The following is a 21398-nucleotide window of genomic DNA, read 5'->3' as shown; positions in this document are numbered from 1 at the left end:
GTGATTTTCAAGAAAGCGCACAACAGAGACAAGCATGCAACACACCAAGACTGTACGGTAACCATGTCAATTTACCTGGAAAGAGAAGTGTGACAATAATACCCAAAAACCTTAGGATTATTTAGCCTATAATATAGGCGGACTACTGAAAAATAGCAAGTCGCCATGGCTGGAAATACGAAGAAGAATAAAGGGAAAGGCGACAGCATATTGCAGCAAGAAGACATTCTGCAGGCTGTGGTGTTAGCAGACAGCTTCAACGTGCGGTTTGCGCCAATGACATCGGAGAGGCCGAGGGTGAACTTTACTAAAAATAAAGACTTAAAGTACTACTACTAGGCCTAGTTAGTACTAGCCCCATAAATGTGGCCTATTTACTGGACTGCCTCCGTAAACATAGGCCACACATCCACATGTACAAAAATCGTGTCGACTTTGCCAAATTTTGATTTTCACATTTAGGCTTAGTTTGTAGGATTTTTTTGCTTTAGAAGCATACTCACCCTCATTATAGGCTAGTCAGAAAGTGCTGCCTTTTTCAGATGTCTAATTTTTGTGAAATTTCATGTTGAAATTCTGATACGCAAACGTGTAAAAATGAATCTGGAAATTTCACGAAAAATATACATCTGAAAAAGGCAGCACTTTCTGATTGGCAAAGTCGACACAATTTTTGTACATGTGGATGTGTGGCCTATGTTTACGGAGGCAGTCCAGTAAATAGGCCACATTTATGGGGCTAAGTTAGTACTAGCATACCTCCATAGCCCCATAAATGTAGCCAATTTACTGGACTACCTCCGTAAACATAGGCCACACTTCCAGTTCCACCATGTACAAAAACATGTCGAACTTTAAATTTTGATTTTCACATTTATTTAGGTTTAGTTTGTAGTTTTTTTTGCTTGAGAAGCATACTCACCCTCTTTATACTATAGGATAATAGGCTAATCAAAAAGTGCTGCCTTTTCCGGATGTCTAATTTTTATGAAATTTCATGTTGAAATTTTGATACGCAAACGTGTGCAAACGAATCTGGAAATTTCACGAAAAATAGACATCTGATTCTGAAAAAGGCAGCACTTTCTGATTGGCCTATAATTGGGTGAGTATGCTTCTTAAGCAAAAAACCCTACAAATTAAGCCTAAGTGTGAAAATCAAAATTTGACAAAGTTCGACATGTTTTTGTACACGGTGGATGTGTGGCCTATGTTTACGGAGGTAGTCCAGTAAATTGGCCACATTTATGGGGCTAGTACAGTAGTGGTACAATACTAAACTGCTAAATACTATAGTCCAAGTAACTAGGACTCTACGAATCGCCTTTTTTAACATTTGGACATGGTCGGGCAATAGTTAGTACTAGTAGAGTCCTAGGTAGGCCTACATGCCATATTGTGTTACTAACATGTTTTGTGACCATTTTCACTCGTAGGCCTACCCCCAATCATAATCTTTAGATTTCACCCCCAAAACAGTCTTCAAACTTGTGTAGACCCGTGAACGTGGCTTGTAAACAACGCCACACTCTTGTACCATTTCGAACCAAGCGAAAACTGAACATTGCTTTACAGTGTGATAAGTACTCACATATCAAGCTTTCTTAAACATGTTGAAATCTGCTTTTACGCCAAATCTGGCATTTAAAGGAAATTCGAGGTAAAATCTGGCAAGATCTCGACGTCCTGCAACCTCCTCCTGATGCATGTGATTTACCATGTGATAAATGCTGCGGACAATTTGGTATCGCACTGACGCTCCGGGCATTCCTTATGTCCGGATCATAAGTGCGATTCCAACATATTAGCTGCGTTTATCACATGGTGTCGTGATTGGCCAATCTGACGCCGCCTATCATGTGCGCCACATGAAGCAGACAGGTAGCTCGGAGGGCTCCGAAAATTTCATCGAAATGACACATCCTGAACACGCGGGAAGGCAAATTTAGATTTCTAGGTGAGTACTTAACATGTATACAAAATTATGTATTGTCAGGTTCGAAATGACACAACAGCGTGGCTTTGTATACAATGCCACGTTCACGGGTCTACAAATGGTGGTGATTAGGTTTATGTTTACATACCTTTGGGAAGAAAAGAGAAATTTCACCTTCAATTTGGGAAACATCCTTGTCACAAATGCCTTGTTTGAAGGCTGCCATTTTGAATTCAGGAAAAGTAGACATGTGCATGGCTCTGGCTAGACTGTTTCCTGGCAAGCATCAGACAGACCAATCACAGGAACTTTGATTTGCTAAACAGTGAGTAAAGTTGGCCTGATCTTCTTTTGCATCATTTTGAGCACTTAAGGTCCCAGTCTGGGGGTGTACCATGTTCTTTTTTAAGAACAATTTACCAGCATTTTTCCACCGTTTTAAAATTAAAAATATTAATCTTTATGAAGTCCGAAACATTCCCTTGTTCAAAACGAAGTTCTTCACCATCACAATATATTTTTTTTAAAAGAATCTATTCAAGAAATGATGTAAAACTAAAACAAAAAGGGTAAAACACCCCCAACACAACGGTATCAATGGATGATCCGAAATATCATTGCGAAATGCAGCCACGTGATGCGCCACCGGCGCTACTTAAACATTACGAATCCAAGTTGTAATGCTTGGAATAAATACATTTAAACAGAAAAAACACGTACACTGAAAATATATCTTCCAGTTTTGTAAAGACCAGTCTATGTGCAAATATGTATTTATAGTGAGCACAAGATTTTTCGGGGCGGTAAAACACTTGCGGTAGATGTGGCCAAACCAGGCTCTTACCAGTATTTACGTCTTTGCTGTATATCCTACACAAACTAATAATAATAATGACAAATATTCTGAGACAATGATTTTGAAAGATGGTTCTCAAATTTTTTTAAATTTTTATTGCCCTGGCTTCACGCAGGACGGGGATATTGCGATCGCGTATGCCTTCTGTGTGTCCGTGTATGGGTGTGTACAAGCATTACACACACATGTACATTCACTGTGTGGACTTCCAACAAAAAAGGGCCACATAAACCAGGTAGCAGCGACGTGTGGACTTGCCCTCGTCCACACAGTGATTCCCCCTCTCACTATCCCTAAAACAAAAGAAATCTTGTCAACGCGATAACTTGAGAAATATTTTACTGAGGAACTTGAAATTTGGTTTGTGGGTTGTAATTGGTAGTCTTAAAGGGAAGATACAACATTTGCAAACATAAAAAAAAGAAATGATCAAATTATCATGCAATACCTTACTGAATAGTTAGGGATTGACAGTCTAAAGCCGGCCTCAGGTCGACCTTGTGACGACACAGATCAGTCGGCGACTGACTTTTCAGGATCAGGCTGTGCCTGAGCTATGACCGTCGGGAACATTTCAGTTGCCGATTTTTTGCGATCCGAGTATAACTGTGACGATATTAAGATGATCGGAATAAGTCGGCGCTAAAAAAAATCAAGTCGCAAGAGTAAAAAAATTGCAATCATTTTCAATTGTTTAGCCAATCAGCACCCTACACTGGCGCTCCGCGCGTCAATCACGCAGTGCGCATGCGCGCGCATCAATCACCATATAAGGAGATTGTTTACCTGCTCGCGAGAGGATATTCCATACCATAGCTAGAGGGGTGTTTAAAAAATGAAATGAGAGTGTTCAACAAAATCATTGAAAATGTATAAGTCACATGACTGTCTATGATGTGGAATCATGGTGGATCGTCACGTTGTGGGTAACATGAGCATGGTTGAGATTATTTTGCGTCGGGATGCCGCTTGTTCAAGAGAATCACACGATTTCTCAGTTTTGTGACCTGAGCATTATTTTTCTGCTTGATGCCGACGGTTCCGTCGTGGCGCAAGCAAATCGCGGGTTGACCTGAGGCGGGCTTAAAGCATCCTGTGTAATCGTGGCTCCTGGTGTGCTGACATTTTCAAGAAAACCTGTATTTTTCCAATGTTGGTCGGCCGACCAGCGTTGGCAAAACTGGCTTTTTCAAAAACTGCTCCAAATTTTTCATATTTAGTTATGCTGTTTTTTCTTTGCAATTGATTACACACATGTGAAGGGGTACAAACCTGCTAGAGTGATTCTTTGACCTTACATTACCCCAAAGTCTTTACATTTCTTCGTTTCATCTTAAGTTGGGTCAGGGAACCAGACTACATGTACAAGACTACAAGAACATGATTGGTTTTCTTGTTTTTTTCCAGCATATCCGCCCTGTTCACAAGTACCCCCTCACCGGCAAAGAAAGTACAGTTGGGGGTGACAGTCTGACTGCAATTTTGCTGCGATGCGTGGCCACCACTAGCACTGCGTGTACATACATGTAGTACAACTGAATTCCCTGGTGTATGTGCATCCACACACAAGGAACAGTGCGCGTCAACCGGTGAAATGTCCCGCCCATGGGAAGTCATTGCTAGGTGAAAAGCTGCCCTCTTTCGTTGGCGGGCATGGGACCCATACAAGCCTAAAACGTGAAACAAGTCAGTTAAACAATATATTCGCTATAACATACTAATCCTCCAAATCCATTTTTTTCTAAAAAATGCAGCAAAAGCAAATGTTTTACATTCCCTTTAACATGTTTAAGAAGCCTTTTGCTTTTGGGGCCGACAGGTCAAAGGTCAAGGTCACTCTTGCTAAAACAATAGAAATCTTGTCAATGCAATATTTGAGAAATACTTTACTTAGGAACTTGAAATTTAGTTTGTGGGTTGTTCTTGAGAGTCTTAAGAAGCCTGTTGCTTTTGGGGCCGACAGGTCAAAGGTCAAGGTCACTATTGTTAAAACAATAGAAATCTTCCATTTTGGTTAGGGACACTGACTTTATAAAACTGCCAGCATGCCAGGGGGATTCGCAAGTCTCACTTACAGTATTTTTAAAAATAACGACAACTGTTTTTTTTTTAATACAATGTTCAAAGACACAACAATGAAACAGACATGCTAGACAAGAGAGATAAACATGTAAGTACATGTACAGTTTTTATGCCCCGCGGCGAAGCCGAAGGGGCATACTGTTTCCGCCTTGTCCTTCCGTGGGTGGTTGGGTGGGTGTGTGGGTGTGTGTGTGGGTGGGTGGGTGTGTTCCTGTATTGTATTACGCTCGAGGACAGACAAAAAAAGGAGCACAAAGGGGCCATTCATCCTCGAACGACGGTGCCTATTGTCCTCGAACGCAGGTTTGTGCACTAAGTCTATGGGAAAGGTTTAGATCAGGGAACAAAGGAAAACACAAAGCAAATCCTCGGAAGCATAGCAGAAAACGACTGTGTGTGGGTGTGTGTGTCCGGACAAATCTTGTCAGCGTGATAACTTGAGAAATACTTTACATATGAACTTCAAATTTGGTTTGTGGATTGTCCTTGGCAATTCTAAGAAGCCATTTGCATTTGGGGCCAAAAGGTCAAGGGTCAAGGTCACAGTGGCTGAAACAATAGAAATTTTGTCAGCGCGATAACTTGAGAAATACTTTACATATGAACTTCAAATTTGGTTTGTGGATTGTCCTTGGTAATCCTAAGAAGCCTTTTGCATTTGGGGCTGAAAGGTCAAGGGTCAAGGTCACAGTGGCTGAAACAATAGAAATTTTGTCAGCGCGATAACTTGAGAAATACTTTACATATGAATTTCAAATTTGGTTTGTGGATTGTCCTTGGCAATCCTAAGAAGCCTATCGCATTGGGGGTCAAAAGGTCAAGGGTCAAGGTCACAGTGGCTAAAACAATAGAAATCTTGTATTTATTCTGAGATCATAGGGATTAGGGATTAATTCATATAAAACCTACAGAAGACACTAATGCTGTCAATGAACGTTCCATTTGAGCAAGGTACATTTGATGTTAGATGTTAGAGTGGTGTTATGTCATGGAAACAGTCACGGTTGCGGGGCATTTGTGTTTGTAAACACACCTGACTTGTTTTTATTTACAGTGGTTTTAATAGTTTGTAGCACGGTTTTTCAAGAATGAAAAACACTGCAATAGGTTTCACTTTCAATAGACTTGAACTTGCATTAACAAAATGTCTAAACAGCCATGTGTTAAAGGGATACTACGTCCTGGATTATACCCAATCGGGCTACAAAACACGTTTTGAAAGAGATGATGTTAATCGAAAAGAACTTTAAAAGTAGGATATGAACATCCACACAACTATCCTTTAATCATTGGGCGCTTTTGTGTTATTCTTGTATTAATCATGCGAGAATGAATTTGGGGTCCAATCTTTTGCGGATGTTTGAGAAACCACTTTATTTGCGCATTGGTATAGTGCTGCGTGTAATATCTATGCAACACACACAACGTGTATCGTACATTGTATGAAAACGACTGGAAAAATGTATGTGTTCTCCATCGTGTCTGATGTAAAAAAACATTTTTTTTTCTTTTCTTGGGAACAGTAAGACATTAGGTTGGTTTCCTTTCAACCAGATGTTTGAAATAGGATAAGTAAACAATCCAAAACATGAAATTTTCGGGGATTTCAGGACCTAGCGCCCCTTTAAACATAAGTCTAGTTTGCGGTTGTTTGCTGGTTTTTCTTCTTCAGGCTCCTGAAGTTTTCATCGTGCATGGCACTTTGGCACTAAAATCAATCAGACTGTCTTTAAACATGTACATGTACTTGACACACACTTAGACCAGCACCTGCAGATGTGCACCGAACATTGACGTCATCACGAGTCACGTGACGTCACAATAGAGGTGCATATTTTGAAGGCCTATATACATGTAACTTCAGAACTACAGTTCCGATCGGGTTGAAAGTTGATATGTACCTAGACCGGGATGTGTTATAGATGAAAATTGAAGTGATGTTATAATAACGTCATCACATGATATATTTCGTCATTTTAAAAGTGCATATTAGCCTCATTCAAATCTGAACTACGTAAAACGTTCATTCAGTAATAATATTTCTGCAAATAATTATTTGTGTATTTGCCGCTGTCTTCTCTGATTATACAAATCTAGATATGTGCTGATCTACGGAGTGAACAAACTTGGTTGCCATAATAATACGAAGATAATAAGAAGCCGGATGGGAATTTCCCCGTGTTTTCTCCCAAAAGGGTTTTCGCGGGGTTTTGGCCCCTCCCGTAATCAGCGAGTATAGTTACAGCAATATTGTTTTTGTTTTTGTTTTTGTTTTTCTTCTTTTTTTGATGTTACAAGATAGATCCAAATTGTTCGTGTTCACTGAATCAACTTTATAGTAAAGCATTCATACTGTACATGTAGTTATAATAGTTTTAAAATATATTGTATTTATAATATTTGCTTAACACCTATGCATTATTCAAATAATGTTTTATCTCACTGTATTGAATTTTATTGTATTTGTAATGTATTGTATAATTATACATGTTTGTAGTCATTGTTTATTGTATGCAGGGCCCCAATGGAAACCAGTTTTAAACTGTTTGGGCATACCCTGGGTAAAGAAATGGAATAAATAAATAAATAAATAAATATTTGGAAGGCCTATATCTATAGAACTGCAGGTTCGATTGGGTTGAAAGTTAGTTTGTACTTAGACCCAGGAGATGTTAAAGATGAAAAATGAAGTCATGTCATGTGACGTCAAATTAAAGATACTTACATGTATGTTGAAGGCCTCTACAGAGCTACAGGCCTGATTGGGTTGAAACTTGGTTTGTACCTAGACCGGGATGTGTTATAAATAAAAATTGATGATGACATCATCACATGTCATGTGACGTCACATTAAACGTGCATATTTTTCTAAGGCCTATCAGCAACACTGTTTGTCTGATTTGGTTGTAATTTTGGTTCGTACATGTACCTACGCTGGATCCATGTGTTAAAGTAAAAAAATTAAGTTTGGTGACGTCATGGAATGTTACGAGACGTCACATTAAATGTGCATTTAATGCCTTTTGTCACTGACGCAACATTGATGTTGCATTTTAACAGTGTGCTATCTTCAGAAATATACAGCTGATCACTCTGCAACATGTATGTCTTTTTAAATGAAATAAATGTCGAAACAGCCATGTGTTTGTCCACAAACATAAATCTAGTTTGTTTTGTTATGCTGTTTTGGCAAATTTGTTGCTTTGAGACTTTGAATAGTTAAATATGACAACATTATCTCTATGCAGGGGCGTAGCACGGTCATTTTTATTGGGGGGGGTAAACATTTCTTGAAAAGGGCTCTTCCACATCCTCACTGAAATGTAGACACTTTTTTTTCTCCAGACACTTGGCCTCCAGAAAATGGGGGGGGGGGGGGCTATATCATCCGTCTATGGGGGTGCTGTTCTGAACCGACGATTATGCTTACTAATGGACAATATATCGTGCTTTCAGGGCAATACATGCACAAAATAAAAAGGCACCCTAAGGCCAAAAAAAAAAAGTCTCCGGTTTCTGGTATGCGCACGCGTCGCCGTAGCCATGCGCGTTGGCAAAATGAAAAAGTTTTTTTTTCAATGAAAGATGATGTCTCAAAACCGCCAAACTCACTGGTTTGACTGGAATCCTGCTGCTGCACAATTTTAACGTGTTTTTAGATGGGGTTATGATCGAGAATAAGCTTTATGTGGCCTCTCTGGACTCCCATATATTTGCACTAAGTTTAGTCGGGCACCATTTGCAGTCATCAGCCGACATTTGACGCAAAAAAGTCAGGTAAAAAAAAAAAGCCGCGTCGCCGCACCACTTTTTGGGCAAGCTCCATACCAGAAACCGGAGACTTTTTTTTTGGCCTAAACGGCCGATGGCACAAAAAAGTTCATGACTACAGGGCACTTGTTCAGCAAAAACAGGCACTTGTTAGCAAAAGAAGGGCACTCTTTACAAATATTGGGAGGTGGGGGGTTAAGTGCTGGTGAAAAAGGGGCATTTACAAAATATTGGGGGGTCAAACCCCCCCCCCCAAAAAAAATGCCAAACAGTATCAGTGTGGACAAACAAAAACAAGATCCATTGTTAGCATTAAACAAGAATTGAATGACATGGGTTACACTCTGTGGGAATTAGTAGTATATGTACAGTACTGTTGTGACGGGATTTGAGTACCTTTTTGTTTAAATGGTGACGCGCCAAACAATAAATACCGGCTCGATGAAAAGTACTACTTCTGAAATCTGAATGTTGGGATCTCTGCATTGTACAAATGTATGTTTGCAGCATAGCATCAACACTAGCATGTGCCTAGCTATAGGGAGCCAACAAATGTGTCAGAGTGTTACCAATTTTAGTCGGGACTGGATGAACCACAGATGGGACCGTCCCAACTATAGATGGGACCTACACGTACCTTTATTTGATTGGTGTGGTACCAACTATGGATGGACATGTGCCACATACATTGTATGTATGGAACCAACAGTTATGTTGGAGCTGGCTTTTACAAACTTTACTTGAGACAAGGTGAACCACATATTGGATCAGCCCAACTACAGATTTGACCAATCTTTATCAGACTGATAGAGGGAACCTACAGACAGAAAACAGAATGTTCTTATCTTTTGGCCCAACTATCAGCCTATATGTAGTTGAGATATGACAGGTACAATAGGTCGCTGTCTATCAAACAAGGAAGGACTGGGTTTGGAGGTGAAGAGAAGCTTTTTATTTTCTCTTGCCTAAGGCCAAAAAAAAAAAGTCTCCGGTTTCTGGTATGGAGCTTGCCCAAAAAGTGGTGCGGCGACGCGGCTTTTTTTTTTTTTTTACCTGATTTTTTTGCTTCAAATGTCGGCTGATGACTGCAAATGGTGCCCGACTAAACTTAGTGCAAATATATGGGAGTCCAGAGAGGCCACATAAAGCTTACTCTGGACCATAACCCAATCTAAAAAAAAATTAAAATTGTGCAGCAGCAGGATTCCAGTCAAACCAGTGAGTTTAGCGGTTTTGAGACATCTTTCATTTAAAAAAAATCTTTTTCATTTTGCCGACGCGCATGGCTATGGCGACGCGCGCGCATACCAGAAACCAGAGACTTTTGGGGGGGGGGGGGCCTAATGATGACTAGCTAAAGGGAAAAGGTGACTGAGATGACTCTTGCATACCACTTCATGTGTAAGTAATCAATCAGCGGAACACTGTAAAAATAATATCCGCAATAAGAAGAGAGAATACCTTCACATCAGCCATAGAAGGAAAAAAGAAGCAATTCATCTACGCTGTTGAAAACACTAAGAAAAATTGTTGCAAATTCTATCACTTCCCCAAATGGGGAAAACATTGACAATCCCACCTACCTTGAATTTAAAGCGAATGTACATCATTGGCTTTTGCTGTAATTTTCAGAAATGAACTATTTGAGGGGTTAATACAATAGATCAAATATTGTTGCACTGGCATGTTCAAAGTTTTGTGTTCGAAAGTGCTGGAAAAATTAAGAAAAACATAAATGTTCAAGTAGATTGGTTCCCTGACTCAATAAAAGATGAACTGGATCAATTTGTAGATGATGGAAATTTGTAAGGTAAGGGAACCAGTCTAGCTGGCTTGGAAATTTATACAAAAAAACACTCTTCTTGAAAATGACTTTACACCAGGTGCCACCATTTTACAGGATGCTTTAGACTGTCATTTGCCAACATCCTAGTCTGGTATTTTGTAAAATAAAATTTATAGTTTTGTTTTTTGATGTTTGCAAATGTTGTATGTTCCCTTTAAGAGATGCTGCCTGTCAAAAACTAACTTTGAAAAAACAACTTTTTCAAAATGTGAGGTGAATCCCATTCAGTGACTGTTTTGTGACAATTATCGTACAAAGCTTGTCCATATTGTATAAAATGTTCTTTTACCAAATTGGAGTCCCATCTAAAAAAATGTTAAAGCTCTTCCATTTATAGGCACAGGGAAAGTGCAAAAGAAAATAATGCTACAACATTTCTCAAAATCTTGTACACTTTTCTTTGGAAAGTTCTGACCCTGTGTAACATGTTGAAAGTCAACAAATGATATTCCTTTTTTTTTGTACAGGCTTTGTTTCCATTGGTCAACTGTCCTCTCATTGATTACACACTTGAGTTTCTGGTCAGTGCTGGGGTTCAGGAGATATTTGTCTTTTGCTGTTCTCATGCTGACCAACTTAAAAAACATATCTGGTAAGTACTTATTTGTACATTTTTATGGCTTTTCCCCAGGTTTATCAAAAATTTGAAAACTTTACAGGTGTCATGTTACTCGATCCTCTTCAAACTGTTACTTCATGTGACTAAGTGTTTTGATCACCTCTCATCAGGGCCTCTAAATGGAACCATAAGAACTCCCACTGCATCATCACGCCGATTGTCTCTGAAGACTGTCACTCTGTTGGGGATGCACTCAGGGAGATTGAACGAAAGTCCATGATCAGATCTCACTTTGTTCTTGTCAGTGGCGACCTGGTGTCCAACATGCTGCTAAAAGACCTGATAGAACAGCACAAGTGAGTAGAACCAGCACATGCACCTGTATGTGTTTAAGGGTTTAGTAAAAGGCAAGGAACTCACTCGTTTTGCTCTGAGCTGCTTATGAATTAAGATCACTGGTTTGTTTTTTTCCCCCACTAATTTGGTAGTTTAACATCATTTCAATAGTAATGCACTTACTATTAATGCCAGCTCCCAGGGCAATGTGCTGAGAAACTTCCAGACTTCTCCAAACTTTATTGTGCATCACACATGTACTGTCTGTGGAACTTTTGAGTTTCACCTCGAAAAGTTATTTTGTTTTGAAAAGCACCCTAGCATGAAAGCTTTTGTCCCATAGGGTTGCAAGTACACACAGTCAAACAGTTTTTTCATTAAGAGAAAAAAGTTGAATTAGTTAAAGAGAAGAGGACATTACATCTTTAAACCTGTGGTACATTTTTTGTATAGTCAACTCCATTAATACAAATCAGCTGGACCTCTCCAAATTGTTTGATAGATGGGTCTTTCCATGAAGTTAGTGAACGTTTTGTGGCTTTCAGACATATTTGTGATGCAATCAAGCTAAATGAGGCGTTTGTCGGGAATTTTTATTTGGAGATACAGGACAAAATAAGACCACTTCATCGCATCACTTCATCACAGTTCTTGGTGTTCCAACTTCCATAATTTTTAACTGAAGGTGGTATCAGCATGCGGTTTTCACAGCAGTAATGCTGAGATTGTGCTCTTTTCAAATTTGTAATAAAAATCTTTTTGACCAGGGTCGACAAACGACTCATGTAGCTTGATCGCATCACATTTGTAGGTTAAGTATTTAAGTAGTCCACAGGCTTGCAACTTTTCCTCGGATCCGCTGATTTCCTTGTTTGTTACTTTTCACGAATGCCATTACAAATTGAAAAACACTGTACAAAGTCTTGTGTGGTTTGGAATTTCCTTGTTTTTTCCCCTAAATTCTCAGTTGCATGCCTGAGTCCATGAGCCAAGAACAGAAATTTGAAATATTGGTATCATCTGAAGGGACTAATTCCTATCATGATTTTTGGGTTTTGTTGGCAGAAAGAAATAGGTAATAAAAAATGGGAATCATAACTTTGAAGCAAAGGCAAAAGGGAGGCCAAGATTGATTAACAACATTTCTCCCAAATCAATCAACGGGTCAATGTGTTACAGCTTTTGGACGCGATGTTCAATCCAGTCTGTATAATGGAGATCAATGGTGACTGCACAGTCATTCGGCAGTTTTATAGTCAACATTTTGCAGCTGATATTTCACTTCAGGGACAAATTACAACTTTGTAACCTCTGTTCTTAAAATGTACTACACTGTAGGTTATAACTTAAACGTTTAATTTGTGATGGAAAATGTTGCTTTGGCTGAACAAAGAAATTGACTGGGGCGGGGTTTCAGAACCTTCGATCTCTGGATAACCGTTCCGTTGCTCTACCAACTGAGCTATCCAGCCCTATGTTGCGGTTTCCCATTTAGTCAATGTCTTTGTTCAATAGGTGCTGGTCAGAAGCCATAAACCCATGCCATGTAGCCAGGGATCATGCCCAAAGTCACGATGCAAGCAACAGGGAGATAAACTAGGTGCATTATAATTATTTTAATAAACATAATTAATAAAAGGAAAACATGGTTCTTTCAGAGCACGATTCAAGGTGGACAAGTCAGCAGTGATAACGTTAGTCTTCAAGCAAGCTTATCCTGGCCATAGGACCCGCAGTGAAGAAGATGACATTGTAGTTGCCACAGATACCACACATCGTATACTGAGCTATCAGAAAATGCATGGAAAGATGAAAGCAAGGTTCCCCCTGGTAAGAAAAAGCAATTATTGTGGTGTTGGTTAGTTTTGTTTTTGGGAATGGTTGGGGTGCATGGTTGATTCTTGTTTCATACTTTCGAGGGGCAACTTTTTAACATGAGTATTATTAAACAGTGCAAAATGCCAACCAACTGTTGATAAATTCAGCTTTTAAAATGTTCAATTTGATAAACTTCAATCTTCATAAAGACACAATGCAGTTGAAAGTATGTGATGAGTGATGAGGGAGCAAAGCCCAAATTGGGAATGAACTTGCTGATGCTAGTTTGGGTCATGATGGTGGCAGACCGATTTATTGGTCATTGAACCAGCAGTGAGGTCATGCAGATTTCTGAAAGACTAGTCGTCAACTTATTTTTGGATTAATATTTCTTATAGTTTGATGTACATGTAACCTGTAAAGTGGACTCTCTTAACTTTGCACATTGTGTTGGGTGATTGGGCAACAACGCATCAAATTCAAACTTTGTATGAACATCAACCACGATGGAGGTGTGCATACAAATTTGACGTCATGATATCCTCATAATGTGTACAAGTTCAAAAAGGTACCGTTTTGTTTCAGTCACCACTCATGAACAAAACAAAGAATGAAGTTCATACTTTGTAATCTGATAGACCATGCCCAGATGAACTTTTATTGTGGTGTGAATTCAAAATACCGAAAGAAACATGGATATTAATACAAATGGAAGTTCTGCCAAACGGTTCAAGGGATGAAGATGTAACCTTGTACAAACATGAACCCTTGTCCAAACATGTGACAAAATTTGTGATGTCTTGACATCATTTTTCTTTTCAAATTGCAATGATTTAACATCAAAATTTAACAAAATACAGGGTGTATCCAAAAAAGGAAACCCAGATGTAAATGTAAGCCATATAAAATGTAATAAATATTTTCAAATAAGTTAAAGATCATGTGAAACACCAATGTGTCCTCTTGATTGTGAGTCTGTGGCCAAGGATGACTGAGCATTCGTTGTTAATCTGTCAAGGGTCAAACCTGCACTGGGCCAAGTTTATGCGAAAGGGTAACTGGTATTCTGGGCATGTGGAACGGCTTAATTTAAAGAAAGGAGACATCCTTTTCTTTAAAACAATTTATTCAATTTAACACAGTCATTTAACCACTCTCATTGTTGAGGTTAACCTCTCATGGCCCAATGCCTTCAACGTGGCCACCACCTCTTTCCACACAATACAAAGCTCTGCACAACGACACATATCGTTTGCAACCTTTGCACGACAAACCAGCCAGCAATCTTAGCCAAGTAAAACTTGGCCCAGTAAGGTTTTGACCCTTGACAGAAAAGCAACGAATGCTCGGTCATCCGTGGCCACAGACACACAATCAAGGTTTCAAGGTTTCAGTGGAAAGAAGACACATTGGTGTTTCACATGATCTTTAACTTGTTTGAAAACATTTATTAGATTTTTATGCCCTGTGGCATAAAAAAAAAAATTTTCATTTTGCCGACGCGCATGGCTACGGCGACGCGCGCGCATATCAGAAACCAGAGCTTTTTTTTTGGCCTTATGCACATTTTGAACTGAATTGAATTTCATACTCTTTCTGTTTTCTTTGCATTTAACATATTTACAACTGAGTTAGACAATGTCAAATAAAACGTTATGTGCCCCATCACCCTGCGTTTGTTACAAAGACAAATGCAAACCTCTAGTTTGATTTTGATTTTTGATTGTATTTTGACGATTTACTGCACACTTCCAGTGCTTTCTTTGAGCAGTTTCAGGCGAGCATTTCCCCCCTGCCAAAAATCTTAACATTTTGCTGCTCCACAAAAAAAAATGGGCAGTTGTGTCTTTTTACATCAACCCACTGAACTTTTCAGTTAACAAGGAAAAGTACATGATTACTGTAAAACATGAATTTTGAAGCAATGTTTTGTCTACCGAGCCATACTGGCCTTTTCTGTTTTCATATTTAGACAGACTGGCAACATTTGATTTTTGACGGACTCTTTGCAAAATCAAAAGTATAAAATGGCGGGCAGATTGGTATAAGAAATTACATTTCAAGTACGTACCAATTTTATATTTGTTGTCTTAAATCAGTACCAGTAGCTGTGAGCACATCCATACAGTTCTCACTGTGGGGAATTCCCTTGTAGTTTTGTAAGCACATGTTGCTGTCTGATCTATTGCGGGTAGTCATTTACTGATTTTTTGCCAACTTCAGATGCTTTAGGACTTGTTCCTCGAGTGACCATCGACCCCTCGCACTGTGTCGCTCCCCAACAGCCCTAATACCCTGGAATAATGCATCTGTTTGGATAGTGCTGTCTGGAACTGGGTCAAGAATATCATGACCATTCCATTGCCCAATGCAGTGTATTTATGTTCCCGTCGGGAAAGCTTGGGATAGGATCATTTGGGACAGGATCACATGTGATTGTGATTCATATGAATTCTGTCTGCAAAGGGCCATCTGTTTTCCTGCTGAAGTCTCGGATAAGACGGTGGTGCTGAAAATACTGCCTGAATGGTTTATAACAGACAGCCAATCAGTGTTGCCAGATCTTGCACTGTCAAATCTTGTAGATGCAGCTTTAAATAAAATTTTCTTTCAAAGTATTGCCCTTTTGATAGAATGTCTGGTTCTTTATTCCATATACATAAAACACTGTATCGAATAAGTACAGTCAAACCTGCCTCGGCGACCCACTGTATACAACAACCACCTGTCTGTAACGACCATTTAAAAATCCCCCACTGAAAAATCCTGTTACTTGTGTAGAATGACCACCTGCTTAACGCGACCAGTGACCGCACATTTTGCTTCCGTAGGAATGCTGAAGTCTGTACAGAACGACCGCAGGCCATGAAACGCGACCGCTGGCCATGAACATGATGAAAAGCAACTGCAAGCCATGAAAAGCGACCGCCGAACGCCCGATTGCTTCTGGTACAATGGTTGATTCCTTACTCAAAAGCCATAAAATTAAGCGGATTAGTGAATCAACCACAGGATTCCCAGGACATTTTCAAGCTTAATCTGGGTCTGCGGTCACATCAACAATGCACCTATTGTCAGTGCAGCAGCTTGGATGGCACAGCTTTCTTGCGCTAGCTCCATTCAACACAATGCGCTAGGCATGTGCATGACCTGTCAGTCTCGTCTACTCACATACTTTTTGTTATCATTAAAATAAATTCAATTAAAATTTGTATACATGTTTTCTGAAGAACCAAAAAACACACAACATACTCAAGTATTTTTGTTTGTCAATTTTATTGTTAAATCGTGAAATAAAGTTTTAGTTTGTTTGTGCTCTAGATCGACCTTTCAGCTTTTCAGCAAGTTTGCTAGCATGTGCAATTTTGCACATTGTGTCTACACAACACCGCATGCGTAGATTACTTCTGCTCTGTCATTTATAAAGCGAGTGTGTTCCAATATCGCTTTTGAAAAAGAGAGAATAGGGCTCCAAATTCTTCAAGCCCGAATCCTGAAAGGAATTGTCGAAGTTACCTTTCACTTCAAATGAAATTGGAGGTCATAAGCTGTTTGTGTGATCGTCAAGAATCTCGGAACTGAAGAGAAACAAGGAAGAGTTATGTATTAAACAAATAACTAAAAGAAGGAAGAACATGATGTTTGAAAGGCAGGTTTAAACTGTAATGACCCCCGCGTTACGTTAGGAAGCCAAGGGATATTACCAACCTGTACAGAGAGACCACCTGTCTATAAAGACTGTTTTTACCGTTTCCCTTGAGCGGTCTTTCTTTACAGGTTTGACTGTACATACATGTGTACATCTTACATTAATACAAGTGAGAGAGTTGTTGTTCTGATTACAGACGGGTTGGACGTGTCCGATTAGAAGCAATAAATACTTTAATCAATGTAGTTCCAATGGAGTGAAAGCCTCCCGTTACTTTGCACCTCCCTAAGAACGAACTCTCCACAATATTCATAAGGACCAAAATCTTCTCATAGTCTTTGCATGGCATTGAAATTTGGGTTTCCTACATCTGTTGTGCACAGTAGAAAAGGCTGTTGTCACAACTTACATACCGCACATGTGAATTCAGTGTATGTATGGGGGCCCTTTATATGGAATAAGGGTGATCCTATGCAATAGGAATGTCCCATTTGCCCCCAAAATGAAACTGCAGATATCAACGGTCGAGAAATTGGTTCCGATGCACAGTCCTAACCCTGATTGAATGTCTGTGCTACAACTAAAAAAAAACCTTTTTTTTTTAAATTGGCTCCGTATCTTCAACAGTCATTTAGATTTGAATTAATTCTGTTGTTGAAATTTGACTTTGCACTGTTTCGTTGTTTGAGCTGTCTTGCTTATCTGAGATCCAGACACATTGTTAAGAATTCGTAAATTGTTTAAAGTTTAAGCAAATTAACTTCATGCAAATTAGGCCAATGGCCCGCGATCGTCCTGCGTAGTCCCCTTTTGTTGCAACAAACTTTTGGTCCCGCACTGGGACTTCGCGCTTAAGTCCAACCCACATTCCTTACCAGTGGAATGGACATTGGAATTCCCTGCCGGACTTAAAAGCTCTGGCATTCTTTTTCATTTCCTCAATTAGAATCTGTTTGAAGATAACAGGGAAATGATCCTTCGGTATGACCTGATGCATAGTCACATTAGCATCTGCTCCCCTAGGGTCACTGAGCTCTTTGTGGACAACTTTGACTACCAGAACATGTCAGATCTTATCCGTGGAATACTAATTAATGAGGAGGTAAGATTACATGAATTATTGTGAAGAAATTGGTATACAGAATATCTTTTGGTGTATTTGTGATGTAGTTGTATTTGTACCTGAGTGTTTAGTGTAATTGTTTAATACAATTTTTAAATAATGCTTATAATTGAGTATATCAGGAAGACATGTTCATGTATTGTTTTAATGTGTGACTAATAAATTATTCTATTTTATACAACACCTGAATAAATCCCCATCATCTGATAGGTGGGTCGTTGATCACATGTCATTGAATTATTTATCCCAATGCATGGCGCGTGTGTGGCACGCAGCACACAGTGCAATGGAAGTTTAATATTGCACGCTGAATAGAACTTCCATTGCAAGGTGTCACTGCTGCTGGTGGTGGCGCTGTTTTAAATCAAGATCAATTGAATATGATTGTTCTCAGCCTGTTGAACTGTTTGCATAAATTTAATATGATGAACTTGTCGGACTTTTAAACAGTTTTTAACCTGAAGAAATTGGCTTTTAAAAGTCAACCGAGCAGTTGACAAGGATTTTTTTCAGGTGTTATATAAAACAAATAATGAATGTTTCTCGTTCCTGCAATGGAAAGACTAATTTCATGAGGTGACGGATGATATGTTCCGTTCCAATGGAACATTTCATCTGTCACCTCATGAAATTAGTCTTACCATTGCACTCACAAACATTCATTATTTGTGTACTATTTCTTTCACAGTTTATCAGTGTAGCGTTGGTTTTGGACTATTTGGAAGACTTCAACATATTGTAGTATCAACTATTGATTTGTTGTATTTTTTCCATAGATTGAAGGCAACAAGCTTTACATGCATGTTATTGAGGAAGAGTATGCTGCTAGGGTAACTGATCTACCAATGTACGATTCCATTAGGTAAGCTACATACCTACATGCTGTTTTATAAAAACTTTTTTCTCTTGGGAAAAGTGTTATTTTACAATTAAGGGGTTCTTTCTAAACTAAATCTTTTTTGAAATTGGCCATTTCATGGCAAAAATCCACAGAGTGGCTCTGGTACAGCAAAAGGTATTACTATACCTCATACAGAGATGCCACTTTTCTGATTTTAACCGGAATTCCGGTGTTTTTTTTAAATCTCACAAAACTCTGGTTTTTCCTGCTGTCAAAATATACCAGGAAAAAAAGAAGAAAAACTGTGGAAATGCATTGATTTTTACCTCGTTGGCGCTCTCGATTTAGTACATCTCAGGCACACGTACGGCACAACGTTGTTCATTGAAGTAGTCTTAAAAACAGGCTTTGTTGTTGCCGAGCCTGCATGCGGCCAACGTACTTGCACGCAGTATACAACGGCGCCTCACGCGTGCTTCACCGCGTGCTGGCGTGTTGTGCGCTAAGCACACAAAGCATTCAGCCTGGAAATCAAGTCTATCATTTCAGTTATCGGTGGTTTCCGATACCAGTGATATATGTGAATACAAAAAATGCCGGGTACTAGCCATGTTTTCGTCAAACGCATCGCGTAGTGCAAAGGTTATGTACACTGTACCGACAGCAGTGTTGTGGAATCATGCATGTTTCAAGTCGAATATTACGTTGGAAATTCGGGTTGGCGGAATAATTAGGAATTTGGGAAAAAGTCAAAGTGATTGAACGTACCGACAGCTTAAAGGCCATAGAAGCAAAATTAAGAAATTTAACGGAACTGGGCTTGGCTACAAGATAAAGATGACAACAGGTACTTTGTGTCGGACTCGGAGTGGATTTTTCACACACACAAATGTTCCGGTTTTTTTAAGCAGCCATTCCGTTTTTTTCAAGCAGACCCAGTTCCGTTTTTTTCAAGTAGACTCTGTGGCATCTCTGCTCAAACATATTCATGATCGAGAGCTAAACTCTCACTGGTCAATTCACCATCACGTGCCAGATGTTGTTTTGCTGTACCAAGTGCGCGCGCGAGGATTCATGCACAGGGTAAATACGCATGCGTAGTAGACTGTCGCACGGGCTACCAGTGCGACAGTCTACTCGTGCGACAGTCTACTACGCGTGCGCTTTACAAAGCAATTGTGGAACTGTCGCATGGATGTAGAACGCACGTGCGAACAAGCGAGCTACATGCGAAGAGATGGTTGCATGATACGGTACCCATAAATGTTAATTTTCCCGAGCTCAGTGATGCCGAACTGGAGAAAATGTATGGACAATAAAGATGCCTCCTGTACAAAAGAAAGTTGTCCTCAAACATGGAAAAATCAGTGTGTCGCACGGTAATACAGTGTGATGCATGCATGTACAGCTGCACACAATGATATGCAATGGTACCACGTTACCACCGTCAGCTAGCACATGGCGGGTCGGGAACATAGCCTCGTGAACGATCCAGTGGATGAAATCCATTATGTTGTGCAATTTTCTGAGTTTTCAGATTTAGTTGTACAAAATGCAATGCTTTAAATCATGATGATTATCTCGAGGACAGCGAAGAGAGCATTAGCGAAACATTTCACTAGCATTTGTTGGAAGAAAAAGACTTTTTCCTCGACTTTCTTAAGTAAGAATTGAACTTTTTTATTGATGACTCCAAAAAATGACTCCATTACTCTAACTGTAATTCAGGTGTTTTATGCTATGAAAACACTGACCATTTTTTTTCATCGTAAAATTGTGTTTGAATCGAAAATAAAGCAGGAGTCGGTGTCTGGAAATTGGGCATGAAGTGTTTTGTACATGCATGTACATGTATAATTGTATATGTAACTGCAGCGCGGCCCAGATTTCGGACACGTATTTTCATTCGGTCTATTTTCCGATTTTTTTGCCATATGCCAGTTTCATCTCTGAGTTACTGTATTGCAAACCAACTGAACTACTGAAATTGAGTGATAAAATTCTTTTGGTGAGCTGGACAAGTTTCTCTGAAGATCTTGTTTAAGGTGCATACTGCAACGGAAAAAAATCGGCAACTGAATATGTATGAGGTATAGTAAAACAAATATAACATGGTTTATTTCGGGTGGACAGTCGATATTACCCCCGGTAGCTCCCCTCGGTATTAGAAGTTTACAAACTACATGTAGTTTTGCAATACCTCGGGGAGTGAATATCGACTGTCCACCTTCAAACCATGTTATATTTGTGTACCGTGCCATGTAAATATTTGCAGGTGCCTATGAACACCTGCAATGCCTTGTTTTGCGGTGAACATTAATTCAATTCTCACCTGACAGACCTGAACACGAAACAGTAGGTGCACAAACCAACTACTTCCATCACATCTACCATTGTACATATAAGATTTTATTTTAAGTTTTGTACCGGTACCGGGTAGCAATATGGATTTTTTTACTGAAAAGCTATTTAAATGGAATTTCTTGTTAAAGTAAAACACTTTGATCATAGTAAATCATGTACTGAGTCCATACACACACACAGAGATTCTTAGAGATAAAGTCACTGATGTAGAAAATGT

The 21398-nt window shown here is 39.3% G+C and overlaps 1 protein-coding gene across 2 annotated transcripts in view; it reads left to right on the top strand.

Moving 5' to 3' along the window:
- Positions 1–21398, top strand: part of LOC119738386 (translation initiation factor eIF-2B subunit epsilon-like) — a 54026-nt gene continuing 32628 nt past the window's right edge. For both annotated transcript variants that reach the window (XM_038213270.1, XM_038213277.1), the window contains exons 1-6: positions 1–297; positions 10959–11083; positions 11221–11406; positions 13045–13216; positions 17800–17955; positions 18753–18838. In XM_038213270.1, the coding sequence (XP_038069198.1) occupies positions 166–297; positions 10959–11083; positions 11221–11406; positions 13045–13216; positions 17800–17955; positions 18753–18838 (857 nt within the window). In that variant the 5' untranslated portion in view covers positions 1–165. The remainder of the gene's footprint in view (positions 298–10958; positions 11084–11220; positions 11407–13044; positions 13217–17799; positions 17956–18752; positions 18839–21398) is intronic.

Source organism: Patiria miniata, unplaced genomic scaffold, assembly GCF_015706575.1.
Source record: "Patiria miniata isolate m_02_andy unplaced genomic scaffold, ASM1570657v1 HiC_scaffold_10, whole genome shotgun sequence".
NCBI classification, from domain to species: Eukaryota; Metazoa; Echinodermata; class Asteroidea; order Valvatida; family Asterinidae; genus Patiria; species Patiria miniata.
This window is presented reverse-complemented; position numbering and strand designations above follow the sequence as displayed.